Raw genomic sequence first — 19,727 nt, 5'->3', positions numbered from 1 at the left:
GCCAAAGGGCCTGAGTGACCTGCTCTGCTACATGAATTCTGTGCTTCAGTAATTCCACTGCAGTGAAAGAAGTCTGGCCCGTCAGGCCCTACAGCTTTGTGAAAGGATGTAAAGAAGTGAGGAAGGTTGCTCCAAGGAGGTATAATAAGGACCGCGGGGATGAAATTAAGGTAAATAATGAGGTAATACTGAATAGGGAATGCTCCCTGAGAGTGAGCAGCTGTAAACTAGTTTCCTAGGTGAAGAGGTAAATACTCCATCTGTGCACAGAACCTTGAAAGCACGGGCCAGTGCTGGCCAAGAAATAATCCTCCATTTGCCTGGAAGACCTTTTCCATGCCTGGCTCCTGTGATTCACTGAAATTACCACAGTTCAATGCAAGTTTGAAATCCAAAGCTTATGGCTGACCAATAACGTGTATGCTCTGGTTTTAGGCCTCTAGCTGGAAAATGAGCAGGAGCGGGGCTGTGCTTTGATGGTGGGAGCTTGGCACGGGGAGTGGGGGTGGAACCATACATGTGCTTATAGTCAAACAGCTGAAGAGTGTAAACAGCAATGACAAAGTGGACTTCATCAGGAAATAACTAGAAATAGCAGGCTGAAAATTAAATTTTGGATTGAAAAGAAGAGGGATCTAGCCTTCCCTAAGGAAAGCAAAAGTGACAGAAATGAGGCAAACCTACGGCACTCCTTCCCAGTCAGCTACCCAGCCTAAACACATTTGTCAAACTTACATTTTTCTACCACACAAGGCCTCTGTCTTCAGCCACCCAATCAATGGTGCAGCTACATCAGAGCTCGGAGATGTGCTACTAAGCTAGGAGTGAAAATTTGGGTGGGCAATGACAGACTGTGCTAGCTCATCACGTGAGTGGGGGCAGATGCTAAGGGCTCGAGTTGGGGGTGGGAGGGGCAGGACTAAGGGAAACACACGACATGGGTGAAGCAACAAAACTGGGGAGCATAGCAGAGCCTGAAGCTGGAGTTCAGGGCAGGACTGGGGCACAGTTGGGGCTGGGATCCTGGGGTTGGGGGGCACCAGCCCTTACCCCTCAGCAGGCACCAGATGACAAGGCTCAATAGGCACACAGGGTGGGGAACCCTGTCTTGGTGTCCATCTGCCCAGCGGGCCATGTCCCGCTGTGTCCATCCTGCCTCATGTGCGGTTGCCCAGGTTGGGGGGGGGGGGGGGAGTCTGGGCGGGGTGAGCCTGGGGCTGGAGTAGGGCCAGGCACCTAGGCATATGACTGGGCAACACTACACCGCCCCCAAGAGTTGGATAGGTCTAGCTGCAAGACGAGTGCTGCCCAACTTGGGTAGACATAGTTGAGGTAGCATGTAAAAATAGCAGTGTGAGCATGACTGCATAGCTAGCAGCCAGGGTGAACCACCCAAGCGAGACGGATGGGCCTGTAGTCCAGCATACAGCCTGTGCTATCACACCACACTGCTATTTTTAGGCAGTAGGTGCGCCGTCAGATCACCTGTAGGTCTACCCAAGCTGAGCGGCCCACCAGCTCTGCAGTGCCCTGCTACCCCACAATCCAGCTCAGCTAATGCACCAATGGTGGCTCAGGTCCCAAGAGCTTATCACATTCTGAGGGCACAAGGTAGATTCCTTCACCACAGCAAGAATGGCAGGGCTGGGGCTGACAAGCCCAAACTGGGTTATGGGAGTGGGTGAGCACACAGCCAGGGTGTGGTACCTGCCTCATGAGAAAGCCTTTGCTCTCTTTCCTCTCCTCTAGTCCTGGATTTGAAGCATTCAGCTGGGGGAGTCAGTGCCAGGAAGGAGAGGGCTTTGGGAAGGCAGCAATGGGAATCTGAAGTTTGGGTGTGAGGCCAACTTAGGGAGGGGCAGAATTTGACAAGAGGTTGTGGGGGAAATTAGAACTTGGGGGGGGCATACAGGGGGGTTATTCGAGGTGGGTAAAATGGGTGTGACAGAGCCTTTTATGACGAGCTAAAGCCTGCAGAGGTGGGGAACTGAGCCACCCCCTTTTTGTTGGTCATGCACAGACCAGCCCCCCCCCCCTTTTTTTTAAATGCTAGAGCCTTATCAGATCTCATAGCTACTGGCTCGTTGGGCACAAAGGCATCTTTAAGAATGGCAGCTCAGCGGTGTTGACTACATTTGGCTCCAGTTCAGGTGATGGAGAGGGGTGTGTGGGTGTGTGTATTTTATATATATAGATATAAAAGCATATGTGTGCAAATGAAAGGGGGGGGGAAGGAAATGATGACAGGAAAAAGGTCCTTGTAGCTCTTCCCTCTCCCTTACTAGCCCCTGGTGGAAGCATAGTCAGGGGTTTTTTTAGCCAAAGGACACCTTGGGCATCTCTGTCCAGCCTCCCTGCCCCATAAACATGCTTATTTAGAAGATTAGAACATCTTCATTGTTGGGCTCAAGGCCGCTGCTCCTCAGAATACAAATCCCCAAGGCCACCCCACTGAGGTGGAAATAGCTCCCTTTGGCTTTAAAGGCTTCAACCAGTCATTTTTTTTTAGATCCGTGACCTTTGACTGAGCCACACTAGGCCTTCATGTCCAGCGAGCACAGACCTGTCCTGCTGCAGCTGCAAACCTGGGAGGCAAATGACATATGTAGGAATTGTCAGAGAACCAGGAGGGAACAGCTTGTCAAAGGCACTGTAAGCTTTGAACTGCATAAAAACCTCTTGCTCCTGTTTTGGACAGAAAATCCATTTCAACCCCTTAGCCCTGCCATCTCCTACTGCCCCACATTCTATGACTGCAAGGAAAGCAGCATTGGGCTCACAGAAGCACAAAAGCAATCACAATAAGGCATGTTCATCGTTAATAGTCCTGACTTCTCATTACAAGCAGGAACATCTGATGCCTTGGCCTCGTTTCTTCTCTTTGGGTCTCAGAGTTTGGTAGTTGAATGGGGGAGCTGGGAGGGCAAGGGGTGACCTAACAGCAGTTCACCAGTATGAATGACCTTGATTGATATGAATGACCAAGGTAATAAACTTGTGTAACCCTAACATGCCCCACAGCGATCAGAGACAGTAGGCAAAGTTCTACGTGTGTGGCTGAGTGTAAAGTGATATGCAAGTGTGCTATTCCACTGTGGCCTACAGGCACTGTTTGCCAAACTGGACTGGTATGTCGTCTGTAAAGCCAGGTCATTCCCCAAACGGGAGAAGAAAAAGTTCTTTAACCATACTATGCATCTGGGACAAACTTTCTTGGGCTGGTATTGGATTCCTACTTCCCCTTTGTCCTCACTCCATCACATCCCCAACTGGACCCTGTGGCTCTCTACCACCCTGTCCCCCCTTCTGTTGCTCTTTGGCCCACACCACTCTTTCATAACCTGGAGCAGGGCCACTAACCATCCTGGTGAAGCACACTCCTTCCCTTAATGTCCTCAAACACTACTGCCAGGCCTTATGCAGCAGAAGAGGTGAGTAGGCTTTGGAGCACATTGTGGGAGCTCATCCCATACGCTGCTTGCAAACTAGGCCCACCATCTTCAGGGCACCATACTGGGAGAAATAGTTTTAGTCCTTGTTGCTTTCTTCCCCTTTCCCTCTCACAGGTAGACTGCAATTTAGGAGGTCAGCAAGAATGTGTGTGTACACACACACATACGAACACCCACCCACCCCCCGCACACACACACAAAGTTGGAAGGAGGGGGAAATGGGTGCAAGAGCCTGGGCCAATTTTTCTATTTAAATGCCTGTTACCTAGAGCTGCCTGGTGCCCAAACGTGAGAGAGTGTGGAGGGGCACTTGTGGAAAGGCCCGCTCTGGTTGGTGGAGTGGAAACTGCATCCTCGCTATTGTTGTGAACTTGCACATCTGCTGTGGAGGTTCCTCCTTAGTGTTGCTCAAAGTTAGGGTAGCCAGGAGGAAATCTTTGGTCCAACAAGCCCGCCCTCCCTCCCCCCTTGCTCACCAGAGCTGTCAGCCAAGGGGACTTTACATTTTACTCCCTAATTCAGTCTTTAATACATGCAGACACAACTAGTGAGACAGTACTAAAAATAAAAGAGGCTTCCTCTTTCAAGATCTGCTGATTGAACTTTCTCACTGTTAATCCTTAAATTTCCCCCCTCCCAGAGCCATTGGGCATTAACACACCATAGAAACAACTGCTATTTGAAATAATTCTGAAGTGTACATAAATTATATTCACTCTTCCAGCTCTAAGCAAAAATAAAAATGGTGCTTCTGTCATACCTTCTATCCGAAGTTCTCAAAGCTCCTTGCATGGTAATTAGGAAAGCTATAGAGAGGGCAGTCAAGTTCATCAGAGTTGGGAGCTTCATAATGTTTTGCTTTGTTTTCTGCTTGTGCTGACCAGCATCTTCGCACTTGAATGCGTAGTTAACATACCTTGGCCAAGGAAGAGAAGAGGAAAGCCTCTTCAAGGCCCTGATTCCAATGGGCACCTCTCTCTCTCATATATCTATCTATCATGCACAGTACACTGAGCCCTTGAAGACATCATCTTCTTACCTGGCAGGATGATACTAATCTTACACACACTTGCCTTTTCACTCTCGCATCCGCTCTACCCCAAAGTCTAGAACAGGCATGGCCAAATTTAACCGTAGTGTAACTCCACTGACTTCAGTCATCTTTTATCAGGGCTCCATTTGTCCTGTTAAGAAGTAGATCTAACATTACTTATTTATTCTTCTAATTAAAATTCCTATTTAAGTCCAGGACAGGGAAAAGACAGTGACAGCCATGCCTGTTCTCTTTGGAATTCCACCAGTAGCAGTCTAACCAACTCTACCATTTCATTATCACTTGAGGAACAAACAGTGCAGTGACAGGTGAATTTTCAAGTTCCACTGCTTGTTATGCTAGTGTGGAAAACCTCTGGAGGTGGAACTATATATTGTTCAGAAAGCAAATAAAAAAATATGAAACAAAAAAACTTTGTGGTGCTGTTTTAACTAGAACCTCCTTTACAGAGCATGGACTGCTGGGGTGAGGGCTGGCAAAAGAGCTTTAAAAATTGTTTGCTAATCTTGTCCTTGCAAACAGTCTATAAACGAAGGGCTAGTCTTCACTGCGAACTTACACTGGCATAGCTACTGCTCTCAAAGATGTGAAAAATCCATACCCCAAAAGACACAGCTATACTGCTCTAACTGCCAGTGTAGACAGTGCTGCCCTACCTCCTGCCTCTCGGAGAGGTTGATTTCTTATACTAACAGGAGAACCCCTCCTGCTGTAGCATTTCAAGCGTAGATGAGCCCAAATGGGTACATTTTCAAAACACTATATATAGATTTAACTTTGTAATTCCAATTATAAACAGCGGAATTTGTGCAGCTGAAACTCCACATAATACACCGAAAAACTATCAGTAGCCCTAGTAGTTGTTTCTCGTCAGGGCTTCAGCTACAATGGAAAAAAGACCATGCATAGTCAACCTGAGGATCTTCACACAGCACACAGTCAACCTGTGGAACTCTTTGCCAGAGGATGTTGTGAAGGCCAAGACTATAACAGGGTTCAAAAAAGAACTAGATAAGTTCATTGAGGATAGCTCCATCACTGGCTATTAGCCAGAATGGGCAGGGATGGTGGCGCTAGCCTCTGTTTGCCAGAGGCTGGGAGTGGGCCACAGGAGATGGATCACTTGATGATTACCTGTTCTGTTCATTCCCTCTGGGGCACCTGGCATTGTCCTCTGTCGGAAGACAGGATACTGGGCGAGATGGACCTTTGGTCTGACTCAGTATGGCCGTTCTTATTTTGGGAGGCTTACATTAGAGTATTTGTATACTGGCAGGGGACATACGCTGCCCTTGATCCAAGCATGCAACTCTTATTGATTCCAACAAGAGTTTTTCACACCTTCTGAAGACAGTATATGGAATACAATAATACCTGGCTCTTATACAGCTAGCGCTTTTCGTCAGTAAGCCTCAAAGCATTTTATAAAGGAACTAAGTATCATCAGGGCCCTTGAGAACAGTTCTTAGGCTATGGCAGTTATTGTTCCACCCACATACGCATGATTTTCAGATCAGGCTAGGGTAAAAGGCATTTTGGATTCGAGAGTTTTGTTAAAAAAACGAAGTGATTTTTACAATTAATCTTTCCCTGAAGAATCTATAGACTTGACATATAGAACAAGGAAAGATGGAAAGTAGGTTAAGGCAAAAGTGCTCTGGGATGATTTATAGTCGATAAAGGTTTATACTGCTTAGGACTCTAAATAGACTCAGCAATGCTGAGACCTCCCACTATGGGGCAGGTTATGAAAGTCAGTCACAGCCTTATCACTCTTGGGGATTTCCTATTCCATTCAATACAATTACAACCCCCTGGAGCAGTTCAGCTGATTAGCTGGTATGGATAGTAAACCATTCCCATAGACTGAACAGCATGTGCGTGCAGGAGAGAGGTTTTTACAAGTTAAACACCAGACAAATGGGCTTTTACTACCACCACCAATGAACAAAACCACCAGCCCTTCCACCCCCCCATCTACACAATGATCTTCTCGGATTTTAACATCACTGCTGTTCCTTTGCAACAAATGGATCATTAAATGTGGACAAAGCAAACTAATGTAAAGACATTTTAAAGTTTTAGCTCCATGTGGTTTCTGGAAACACAAATCTAGAATTTGCTGTTAAAAAAAAAAAAAGCACACCTATGCACCATATGGCCCACTGCATTCGCTGGAGCTCGCATGAATGATGATAAGGGTCCACGATAAAAGACTTGGGGGGCAGAAGAGGCAAGCCCAACATTCAGGAGTGTGTTTCCTATTTTACCAGCATGTTGCCAGTTTAGCTAGCGTGCAAGAAGACGAGACCGCAAAACATGCTGTCGACTTCACTCAGCAGCATCAGGCCAACCAAACCACAGGCTGGCTGCTCTCTTGTTCGTTTTTTGACTAGTGAATTGGAGGTTTGGCAATCAGCTGTTATTAAACAGCTCTAAGGTGTATTTTTTAAACTATCCAGTGACTATTGTGTTATACAGTAACTCCTCTCTTAACGCTGTAGTTATGTTCCTGAAAAATGCAACTTTAAGCTAAACAATGTTCAACGAATCCAATTTTCCCACAAGGAAATTTTTTTGGGGCAGGCAAAAGGCATTATATACTGTACAGTACTGTACTATACTGTGGTTGGGAAGTGCCCCTGACTTACCCCACACAGGCACAGCCTGCTGCAGGCAAGGACGCTAGGAAGCACCTTCGCAGCAGCAATGGCAGCTTACCCAGAGAAGAACAGGTGCTGACTTTGCCAAGGGATGCTCCAGGCCCACATCTTCCCACCTGCACTCCACCTCCTCTCTAGAGCACACTACATCCCTGCTCCTCCCCCAGCACTGCCAAACAGCTGTTTGGCAGTGGGGGAAGAGGTGGAGAAGAGGACCTTGTGCAATGCTCCCTGGTAAAGTCGCTACTCTTCCACAAAATATTACAAGCAGCGGACAGAGCAGGCAGCCAAATGATGTTTTTCAGGAGCATTGCACAACTTTAAATGAGCCTGTTCCCTAATTGAGCAGCGACGCAACTTTGAAACAACGTTAAGTGAGGAGTTACTGTAATGCACATTAGGCTCCATCCAGCCAAAGTTATCTCCCAGGACTGCCAGACCATACGTAGTAGCCAATGAGGCTTACAATCACGGAGTGAAAATCCCTTGTGGAACACCTCATTTTCTGTTCCAGGCCACCCTCACCTGAGGACGACGTTTGCTCCGCCGTCATAATGGGCGTGAGATGAAAGAACTGAGCAGCATGACCCACAAGAGGTGCAGGGCTCATCAGGCAGCTTTGCATCCTGCATCCGCAGATCTGTTTGCTGTGATTATTCTGATGGGCTTCCACTTCCTCACTGGACCTGGCCTCCAAAGGTACACTTTGCAGACACTATCCCTTCCTCTGCTGTCTGATCTCCTCACTGCCCCCTCTTCCCCTTCTCTCCTCTACGCTCACACTCATGCCCTTCTGCCTCTTCCCTGCCATTCTTTACTCACTCTGCAGCCTGCCTGGATCCCTGTTGTGCCCCAAATCCTTCCTCACGTTCTTCCTCTCTACCCATACAGTCAGCCAGCCACATGAGCCTCCTGACACTTACAAAAAAAAATGAATCGGGGGCATAATCCACCCCAATGATTTGGCAACAGATGGCATAATAGGCCATACTGGTCGCTGTTCTGACATTTGCACAGAATGGAAAGCCAGTGTTTTTCAATTGTGAAGATAATCCTAGGATCTTATTGTGGGGTGCACAGATCATTCGTATTTATGTCAACATATGCCCAGAGGCCCGTTGAGTCTTGACAAGATCACAGTCACACCACGCTGATATTAAATGTGAACTAAATTATTGTTAGCAGGAAAAGCGGGTGGGGGAGGGGGGGGAAGGCTGGAGGAGAGAGAGAAAAGATGATGACATATCTGCAGCACCTTCTCTTTTGAAGGATTTCAATGCTCTCTTTAAACTAGGGGCCCCAATTTTGTCCTCAGTGCTGACTTACCCCTGGGCTCACAAGGCCAGAACTGGGCTCCATGTTAGCCCTAGGGAGGGCTGTGCACATTGCATAGCAACACTGCAGGATAGCTTTGGGAAAGAAGTAGAGAATAAACCTTGTATACAAATGAAACTGCGGTAGTGTGGGGAGACACCACCTGTCCCTTAAAGCAGGCAACCTGGGGTTATGCAAGTTGGGATTTGGTTGATATACTTTAACTGCAGAAATCTTAATAAAACATAAAAGAACCTTCACTTCCAATTACCCCCTTTTTGCAGATGAAGGCACTTATGTAATAAACATCGTAAAACACTAGAGTGTAGAACATCCCGTTTAGTTCTATTCCTCGGGAATCCCAATGCAACACCACTTCCCTCTGAATGAAACAGAAAAATAATTATTAGGTAACAGATCCTCAACGGTACATGCAGCTATGCTGATTCATATCTGCTGAAGAGCTGGTCCTATAAGACTGTTTGTCCTTTTATTGAAACTACTGCAGAGGGAGGTTGCTCAACACAAATCTGCATTTTATTTTATTTTATTTTTTGCATAACAAATTTCAACCGCAGGTCACTGTGATAGTTTAACTTTTGTTTATTAATGCTTTTGTATCTCCCCAACTGGCTAACATTTACAGCTCCTATTATATGGGATGGGCTATCAGGCTTGTTGAAATTCAGAAAAATGAGAGGAAATGAGTTGCTCTCCTCTCATTTCAGAAGTGGTGCGCCTTCCTGAATTACCAATAACCGGACGCTTCTATTCTTCCAGCCCTGCTCTCCCCATGTTTACTTGTATGTTGTAAACTGTATGCTCTTCAGATTCCTTCAGAGGATGTGCTTGTTATAACCAAAGAGCACTACCAGGAAAAGTGTAACTGCTGTCACAGTTTCACACTTTGCTATCGCATGAAACATTGAGAAATGCTGGTATCAGTAAACACCATGAGTGTGTTACTCATACGTGTTTAAAGAACTAAGAAATACTTTGCTTTTGTTACTGCTGTAGGAAGGGGACTCCAAGCAGCTCTGTAGGGCAGAAAGACCTATAGTCTCAAAAATTATTAATGATTTTGAATGCCTCAATTTTCAGGGCCCAACTGAAAACATCTTAAAGGGGCTTCTCTTTCTGAAAGTGCTGAGCCCCTGTGTCTGACAAATTGGGTCCCTTCTCAAACTGAAAACTGAGCCACCAGACATCAATTCTGAAAATTTAGGCCAGTTTCTTTAAACAGAAACACTTCTAGAGCAGTGGTGGGCAACCTGCAGCCCATCAGGGTAATCTGACTGGGGGTCGTAACACATTTTGCCAACTTTGACCATCCACAGGCATGGGCCCCCCACAGCTCCCAGTGGCCGTGGTTCACCATTCTCCGTCAATGGGAGCTGCAAGAAGCAGCGGGCTGCAGGGATATGCTGGCTGCTGCTTCCTGCAGCTCCCATTGGCTGGGAACGGCGAAACGCAGGCACTGGGTGCTCCAGGGACCTGTGCCTGCAGACGGTCACCACCAGCAAAATGTTTTGTGGCCTGCAATCAGATTACCCTGATGGGCCGCATGTGGCCCACAGGTTGCCCACCACTGTTCTAGAGGATGGGGAGAAAAATGTTTTTTATGAAGAAACAGAGAAGTACAGCACAGAAAAGCTTTATGTTTTGTTTGAAAATTATCAGCTCATTTAAGATATAACTATGTATTAATCTGGTCACTATACTACACCAGACTCTCTCATTTGTCAGGTCAAGTGGAACCTTATCCATAGTCACACTGCAGAAATAGCGATGCTGTTGCCGTTACTCATGCACAAAAGCTACAAGACTGGGATTCACACAAGAAAACAGCTTTTGGCTTACAACAAAATACTCGCATCTATGGACAACACCAAGAAACATGCAAACACTTGAAAGACCTGAAGAGAACAACTGCAAAAAAGAGTTCAAAACTTAATCTCTCTTTTCCCACCACCGAAGGCATCACTTAAATAAAACCTGGGCATGGCTTCTGATTCATGCTTTAATGACTTGTGGTCCTTTGGAAAAAGAGGTGTGAAGAGGGATTTCCTTGTCCCTTGTTTAGGCTTTAAAGTTGGTTCAGTATCAGAGGCACTAGACAGTCTTGTCACTCTTGACATCGAGTTTCCATTGCAACAGACCTCTTAGCTGTCATGTTCCACTTTGTTTTCTCTCCTTTGAGGTCCAAGTTCAAATGCTGGAAACTGGGAAGTCTCTGGTACCAATATATCCGATAAGAAATGAATAGCTCCCGCCATGCCTGAAACATACGAAGTGATTTCTTATTACAATAGCTTAAGAATTCAAAAAGTCAGTCAGTCAGATTTCAAACCAGATATATCTGAACCCATTTTAAAACCTCCATCCAGCAGTCTGCTCTGAGTGGGGGGAATCCTTATGTCCACATGGAGACCCAAAGCCACTGGGATTTTGCAAGGGTGCAAGTTTTCACCTTTATGGATCCAATTGCAGGACTGAGGCCTTAAATTGTGCACACTATATGGCACTCTGAATCTGCGAAGAGTCTGGCACATTTTGGACACTACCTCAACCTGTATCAATAATCAAAGAGCCTATTATCCTAATTTAGATTGTGTCTGTGACACTGCACCTCATATTCTTCATGGTGCTATTATATGACTATATCATAATGATGTATTTTATGCAAGATGGGACTTGTAAGGTGTCATTGGAAAAGTTATTATTTGCTGAGTATGATTATCCTATGTGTATGTATGTTTTATATCTGAAGTTATAAATATTGACTATGTATCTGTGCTTCAAATGTAGTTACATCTGGGTAATGCCCACTAGACAAGATGCTTCCAGTCTAGATAGCTGGTTGGGAGGCCTATTCAGGGCAATGAGCCATTAGGGAAAACAACAGGCCCTAGGTAAGCCTCATCTGGTAAGCCTTCCTGAGAACACAGCCTGTAAGTAATGGCTGTTATGACTCTGCAAGAACATGTGACCAGGCCACATGATTCTGGACTCTATCTTGGGATGTCAGTATTTCTCCACAAACCGGTCTGGGAATCAAGTTTTAAAACAAAGGGTTCCTGCCATATGCAAAAGCTAAAAAAGGCAGGGCGTGACCTCATCTGTGGTTCTTCCCTCCCACACAAGAAGTTTCTTGGAAACACCCGAAGAAAAAGACTGAACTTGGGGAAGTGCTGGACCCAGGCTAAAGGGATTTCTAGCCTGTGTATGAAGCCCTGAGAATTCCAAGCTGTAAAGCTAATGCAGCTTATGTCTTAAGAATCTACAAGTCTTCCTGTACCATCAGTTAAGGTGAGAATCTGCTATTCATATCCAGTCTGTCTAGTATATTAAGCGTAAGTTGCATTTTTGTTTATATGCTGGGTCATCTGCTTTGATCTATTTGCTATCACTTACAATCACTTAAAATCTATCCTTTTGTAGTTAATACATTTATTTTATGTTTTAATCTAAACAATGAGTTTGGAGTGAAGTGTGTGGATACCTTGCACAGAGGGGTTGTTGCATATTCCTCCCCACATTGTGTGTGTGTAGGGTGGGGGGAACAATATGAGCTTGCGCTGTATAGTTCCATGTGCAGCACAAGTTGGCATAATTTTGGGTTTATGCTCCAGAGGGAGTGTGTGCCTGGGGAGCTGAGGGTTACACTGGCTTTAGCCTTTCTACTGCTGGTACATGCAGTAGCTAGTCAGAGAGCCTGCATGCAATTGTAGCTGGGTGTGTCCCTACCTATGTATATGCTGGTGAAAGTGTAAGACCAGGAGTGTGTGTGCAGCTTGTCACAGCAGCACAGTGTGATAGGCTGGTAGAGGGTTCAGCGGTACCCCAGTTCCAGGTGGCAGCCCTGGGGGAACCTGTCACAGTGTCTCCAAAGGGGAAATTCTTGATTAAAAAAGAAAAAAAAGTCACTCTTTTCTGAACCTTTGTTTATCGTAATAAATGTCACCAATTCCATGCCACTGGATAAGCAAAGTTTTAATATATTTATTATTATCAGGAAGGTAGTATAATCAACCTCAAGTCCCAATTGTGCAAGGTGCCATACAAATACAGGATATTAATATAAGTAAAATTTGAATGATAAAAGAACCTTAGCATTTTAGAGTGACTACTGCTATTCTACAAATATATCTGTAATGTTTTCTAAATGGAGTTCTTCCATTATTGATGTATAGCATGTAATCTTATTAATGTTACAGCTTAACCACTTCTTAAAACAATTTTTAAATGACCACCTTAAAAACAAAACAAAAAAAATTCTGAATTCAAACCTGTTGCATTTCGATATTTTAAAACTTGAAACTATTTCTTTACCTTTTCCAGAAAAGAATGACATGTTAGAGGCTGCTGCAGAGTTCTAACAAGGAAGGAGCTCAAAGAATGTAAGAGGTAAGTCGCTCAAAGTGTGCTACAATGGATCAGAAAGCCTATGGCTGTCAGAGGAGTTTATACATATGGAGTATATGCTTATTTATTATCATAGCATCAGCCTATATAATATTCAGTTACTGTACAGGAGTTCTTTATTGAAGTATCTCCTAATGTGGAACATAGTCTATGATTCAATCTGAATGCCCTACATGAAACATAATGGGCACATAGGTATTAGAAAATTTTTAAAAAACCACCCTGAAAAATTCTATAGCTTTTCGCCCCATCCCCCACAAGAAAGAATCAGTCAGTATCTCCACGCAGGGTTCCAACATCTAACACTAACCACCCAGTTCCAGGCCCCAGTGGAACTTTAGCATATGCTTAAAGACACACTTAAACGTTCCCCTGAATAGGAAAGTTTTCCTGATTCAGAGTCTCGGATGCTCAATACAAAAATAATATATTAAAAACTCTTCTCTTCCTACTAGGCCCAATCACCACCCTACAATGTGCACATGCAACTCCTAGTGACTTCAGCAGAAATTGCTCGTATGAGAGAGAGAGAGAGAGAGAGAGAGAGAGAGAGAGAGAGAGAGAGAGAGCGCGCACGCACATGCGCACAGGAGGGGCAATTTGACTCAGACTTGAAAAAATTGGGTTAGAGAGAAAAAAAAAGAAAAATTGGCAAAATTCCTTCAAATTGTAACAATTTTTTTTGTAGCTGCGGGTCACATTAACCTCTAGACAGCCCTGAGTGGATTTCTTTCTGTATCATGTTCTCAGTGAGTTTCTAAGCTTCTGTTCTACAAATAACTCTAAGGATGACTTTGCTTCCACCACATATAGACTCAGTCACGATTGCTGCAGAAAGCAGCAGTTAATTCAGGGCACCATATCAGAAATACGAACACTATAATCATATTCTTTACCCCAACTGCATTTGGAAGAGGTGCATGCAGCTGCTGTTCACACAAAAGCCCTTAGCGTGCATTACTATTCTAAAATAGACCCCATTAAATCCTCTGTAATTCCCCATATTTGTGATAGGTGGTGCATTAGGTTCACTTTCAAAGGCAAAGATTTTTAAGGCTGAAGATTATTGTTCTGAGTTTACAAAAGATAAGGATTTACAAGAGAGTGTTAGAAAAATATAATCTCTACTTTTTTACTTGTTCATTGTAGATATATTTGACACCAGGATGACCTTTAATCAAAACACAGCATTTCTTTTCTTTAGCCGTGTGGACGAATTTGGTTAATATCGGTGCTCAGAAAGGACTAATAGAACTAAATCTGGCCCTAGGCTGGCCTAACAGACAAGTTTTCTTACACGCCTCTGTCAAAGAAACAAACTACTAATCTGCAACACTGTTACTGTGGTCTGCTGCTCACTCAGTAATTATGATTTATAGGATAGTTCTGTGATGCACAACAACTATCCAATTGCCCAGACTCATACTTGCTTATGACCCAAGAGGGTTCCAAATACAGGAGAGGTTAATGATAAACCAGTGCCCCATCAAATACCCAGTGGCGCCAGTTTTATACTAAAAATGTGTAGAATGCAGCTTTTAAAAGGTTTTTCCCCAATAAAGGAAAACGTCACAGCTTTTCTGACTCCCAGTCACATGCCTTACCACAAGATTGTCCTTCTTCCTAATACAACCCAGCCTGCAGCAACAATACTTTACCTTCAAATAGAGAGTAGGGTCGGTCAGGAATACGACATCCATGTGCACCATACTCTAAACACCACTCTGCAAACTGGGAGAGAGGGAAAAAGAAAAAGGAAAACAGAGTAGCTTAAGTGTGTATGTATACAGATGCAAGCTTGGATAGCAGCACATAATATACAGAAAATGCAATGAGGCTCAAGCAGAGAAACAAACTGGAATCATTATCCAAGATTAAATTGTTCTACCTCAACCAGGATAAGACTTCAGTTAGTTTTCAGGAAACTGAAAATGCAGATTAACTGAAATCCACTACATGGTGATATAGTTTAATTAGTGGGGCAGATTTTACTTACCCTTTTCACTGAACAACTTTGGGGGGGGGGAGGAGAAGAAAGAAAAATGCTGCAAGAATATATTTGTATGTCAATTTCAAGGGCAAGCAGAGGATGCACCATAATGGCACCAATTTCTCCCTCTCCCTGCTAATGTATCCTTGTGGTCATGAGTAATGTCCATTAATCACATTTCTGTGTCCTTACACTGCTCACACTTCAATTTAGAATATTTAATATTCAACTGCCATTATATTACTAACCTTATTTTGTCCACCCTGAGCATTATGGTAAATCGTTATAAATACAGTTGGATCATTAAGGTTGTCAATCTTTTGTTTTCAAGAACTTTCCATTTTCTGCCACAACTGGGCAGAGGGTGCCAATGAAAATTGTATCGTTTTCCAATATGCTAACAGTAGTTGGTATACTTTGTATAGGGAATGCTACAAGTACTGGGCTAACATTAATTACTTGCAAATTCCATTTGGAACGATTTTAACAGCAACGTCAGTTTAAAAGCTTTTATAGGCCTCTCAGAAGCAATATGTAGATCCCAGCTATCCCCCTGATGTCTCCATGCACTTTGCTTTTCTAAAATGTTTCAGCTCCGAGTCCTCTATTACTGGAACAGTCCTGCAAAGCACCTATCTTTTTAAACAAATTTCCCCTGTAATTTGAACAGGCTTGTAGAGAATAGCTTTTCCTTCACAGCAGGGGTCACCATTGCTCCATTTGTACTGTAGAGTCTAGATATAGGATACTTTTTTTGACATTTGGTTCTACTGCACAACGACAACAGTCATGAGACCAGACCAAGAATTAATCAATCAGAAGCAAAAGGAAAGTCTCACCCCTGTTCCTCCCACATATTCCTGAAAAATAACTCCTTAATTTAATGAGAGGTGGGTGATGCTTTTAGAAAAGACAAAGTATTAGTACTCATCTCAAATAATTTTTAGACCCATTTCTGCCCTCAGTTATGCAGGTGCGACTCCCACTGAAATCTACAAATTACTCCCCCTGTAATGGAGAACAGAACTGGACTTTTGTCTGCAAAGTGTTTCTACTCTTAATGACTTCTCATGGCATCCATGAAAGGTAAAATATCATTATTATTCCGGGAATAGAAGTAGAGGATAAGTGACTTTCTGAAAGCCTCGGAGGGGAACTGGTATCAGAGCTGGATTATAATTCAAAAGTTCCTAGCTCCAAGTCGGGGGTGGGGGGGGGGGGGAGAAGGAAGAGGTGGGGAGAAAGAAAGCCAGGCAGGCATGTTAATCAAGACAGCTACTTGGGCTGCCATCTACCTAGATGGACTGTTCTAAAGAAATTCCTTTCTGACTTCAAAAGTCCCGTTTGTGTTAAAAATGCTTTTACCTTCACTGAGATTCTGTTTCATGCTGCTATTTAGGTGACTGAAGGGGTGGAGGATCTACCTCTGATCACTACTTAGTCTTTCCATTTTATATATTGTTACAATGTTATTCAGCAGAAAAAAAATTTCAACAATCCCAGATACACAAGGCCAAGAAGATCAGAGGTACCTACAGCCACTAGCAGACAAGTTTATTCAACTAATGGGACAATCTGTTTCAAGCCCAACAAAAAACACATTAAATAACTAACTGTGTTATTGAAAGATTGAATCATTCAGGCAAGTGATTTCTCTCTGACTCAGTAACCCCCTGCTGTCTTCCAAGTTCCTCTTATCGGTGCACGAAATAGCCAACAAGCAACTGTGCAGTTATCAAAGATTCTTGGGTGGATTCTCTATCTTCAGCCTCATGCTTTCAGTGTGATCAGATACTGTGGTGACAGGAGCCATACAATTATTTAAATAGATAGCTGTAGGTACCCAGTGTGACCGGACATCTTGTTGCATACCGCTGCATACAGGAGAGTTTACAAACTGCCTTAGCACTTTTGAAAGTCTATCCCTTAAATGTTTAAGACTGCTTCAGATCCTTGGAGACTCCAGGACGCAAAGTGGCTGCAATATATTACCAGACATTACAATCCTTCTGTCCTCCCACAAAGGGCATACGACAAAACTTACCCTGATTAGAAGAGGAGGAGGATGGTCCAGGGGTAAGGGCACTAGCCTGGGAGTGGAAGAACTTGGGTTTGATATCTTGGCAAGTCAGTCTCCCTGTGCCTCAGTTCCCCATCTGTAACATGGGATTAATAGCACTTCCCTAACTCACAGGTGTGTTGTGAGGATAAAGATAAATTAGAATTCAAAACCGTACAGAAAAGGGCAACAAAAATGATTAAGGGTATGGAACAATTTGCATATGAGGAGAGATTACAAAGACTGGGACTATTCATCTTAAATCTATAAAATCGTGAATGAGGAAAAGCAGTGGTTCTCAACCAGGAGTACGTGTACCTCTGGGGGCATGCAGTGGTCTTCCTGGGGGTACATCAATTCCTCTAGATATTTGCCTAGCTTTACAACAGGCAACATAAAAAGCACTAAAGAAGTCAGTCACTAACATTTCATACAGACAATGACTTGTTTATACTGCTCTATATACTATACACTGAAATGCAAGAATAATATTTATATTCAATTTTATAATTATTTAGTAAAAATGAGAAAGTAAGCAATTGTTCAGTAATAGTCTGCTGTGATACTTGTGTTTTTATGTCTGATTTTGTAAGCAAGTAGATTTTAAGTGAGGTGAAGCTTGGGGGTACGTAAGACAAATCAGACTCCTGAAAGGGGTACAGTAGTAGTAGTCTGGAAAGGCTGAAGGCCACTGGTATAGAAAAAGTGAATAAGGAAGCGTTATTTACCCCTTTATGTAACACAAGAACCAGAGGTCACCCAATGAAATCAACAGGCAGCAGGTTTAAAACAAACATAAGGAAGTTCTTTACACAAAGATCAACCAACCTGTGGAATTCATTGCCAGGGGATGTTGTGAAGGCCAAAACTATAACTGGGCTCAAAAAAGAATTAGGTAAGTTCATGGAGAATAGGATCCACCAATGGCTATTTGCCTAGATGGTCACGGATGCAACCCCACACTCTTAGTGTCCCTAAACCAGTGACTGCCAGAAATTGGGACTGGATGACAGGGGAATGGATCACTCAATAATTGCCCTGTTCTGTTCACTCCCTTGGAAACATCAGGCTCTGGCCACGGCTGGAATTCAGGATATTGGGCTAGATGGACCATTGATCTGACCCAATATGGTCATTCTTATGTTCTTAAAAACATTGAAGGATTGTGAGGCACTCAGACATTATGGTGATGGAGGCCATATAAAAGTACTTAAAATAGATTGCGTTAGACCTGGTCAAGACAGATTGACCTACAGACATTACATATTCTATGCAACTGCTAGCGATTTATAAAGTAGTTTAGATCTACATCTCTAATGCCACTGACCTTCAAACCATGCTGCCTCCCTGGACGAATCCAGAGCCTGAAGACAGGAAATCCTGAGGTCCGATACTAGCTAGGCCTCTGGCTTGCTGGGCGTTACAGTAAATATCAGAGGATACATGGACTACAAGCCGTCAGGAACAGTATCCCTGATACTGTCACGGCTAACCTGGTGGCTGAACTTTGTGACTTTGTCCTGACCCATAACTATTTCACATTTGGGGACAATGTATACCTTCAAATCAGCGGCACTGCGATGGGTACCCGCACGGCCCCACAGTATGCCAACATTTTTATGGCTGACTTAGAACAACGCTTCCTCAGCTCTCGTCCCCTAATGCCCCTACTCTACTTGCGCTACATTGATGACATCTTCATCATCTGGACCCATGGAAAAGAAGCTCTTGAGGAATTCCACCATGATTTCAACAATTTCCATCCCACCATCAACCTCAGCCTGGACCAGTCCACACAAGAGATCCACTTCCTGGACACTACGGTGCTAATAAGCGATGGTCACATAAACACCACCCTATATCGGAAACCTACTGACCGCTATTCCTACCTACATGCCTCTAGCTTTCATCCAGATCATACCACTCGATCCATTGTCTACAGCCAAGCGCTACGATATAACCGCATTTGCTCAAACCCCTCAGACAGAGACAAACACCTACAAGATCTCTATCATGCATTCCTACAACTACAATACCCACCTGCTGAAGTGAAGAAACAGATTGACAGAGCCAGAAGAGTACCCAGAAGTCACCTACTACAGGACAGGCCCAACAAAGAAAACAACAGAACGCCACTAGCCATCACCTTCAGCCCCCAACTAAAACCTCTCCAACGCATCATCAAGGATCTACAACCTATCCTGAAGGACGACCCATCACTCTCACAGATCTTGGGAGACAGACCTGTCCTTGCTTACAGACAGCCCCCCAATCTGAAGCAAATACTCACCAGCAACCACACACCACACAGCAGAACCACTAACCCAGGAACCTATCCTTGCAACAAAGCCCGTTGCCAACTCTGTCCACATATCTATTCAGGGGATACCATCATAGGGCCTAATCACATCAGTCACACTATCAGAGGCTCGTTCACCTGCGCATCTACCAATGTGATATATGCCATCATGTGCCAGCAATGCCCCTCTGCCATGTACATTGGCCAAACTGGACAGTCTCTACGTAAAAGAATGAATGGACACAAATCAGACGTCAAGAATTATAACATTCAAAAACCAGTTGGAGAACACTTCAATCTCTCTGGTCACTCGATCACAGACCTAACAGTGGCTATACTTCAACAAAAAAGCTTCAAAAACAGACTCCAACGAGAGATTGCTGAATTGGAATTAATTTGCAAACTGGATACAATTAACTTAGGCTTGAATAGAGACTGGGAATGGATGAGTCATTACACAAAGTAAAACTA

General features: G+C 43.9%; 1 protein-coding gene across 1 annotated transcript in view; it reads right to left on the bottom strand.

Moving 5' to 3' along the window:
* Positions 1-8,998: 8,998 nt before the first annotated feature.
* The window catches only part of LANCL2 (LanC like 2), a 52,522-nt gene continuing 41,793 nt past the window's right edge, over positions 8,999-19,727 (bottom strand). The window contains exons 8-9 of the mRNA XM_038392789.2: positions 14,567-14,639; positions 8,999-10,761 (exon numbers count right to left, since the gene is read on the bottom strand). Of these exons, the coding sequence (XP_038248717.1) occupies positions 10,646-10,761; positions 14,567-14,639 (189 nt within the window). The 3' untranslated portion in view covers positions 8,999-10,645. The remainder of the gene's footprint in view (positions 10,762-14,566; positions 14,640-19,727) is intronic.

Source organism: Dermochelys coriacea, chromosome 2 (assembly GCF_009764565.3).
Source record: "Dermochelys coriacea isolate rDerCor1 chromosome 2, rDerCor1.pri.v4, whole genome shotgun sequence".
Lineage (NCBI taxonomy): Eukaryota > Metazoa > Chordata > Testudines > Dermochelyidae > Dermochelys > Dermochelys coriacea.
Note: the sequence above shows the minus strand (reverse complement) of the source record. Positions and strands in the feature narration are given on the sequence as shown.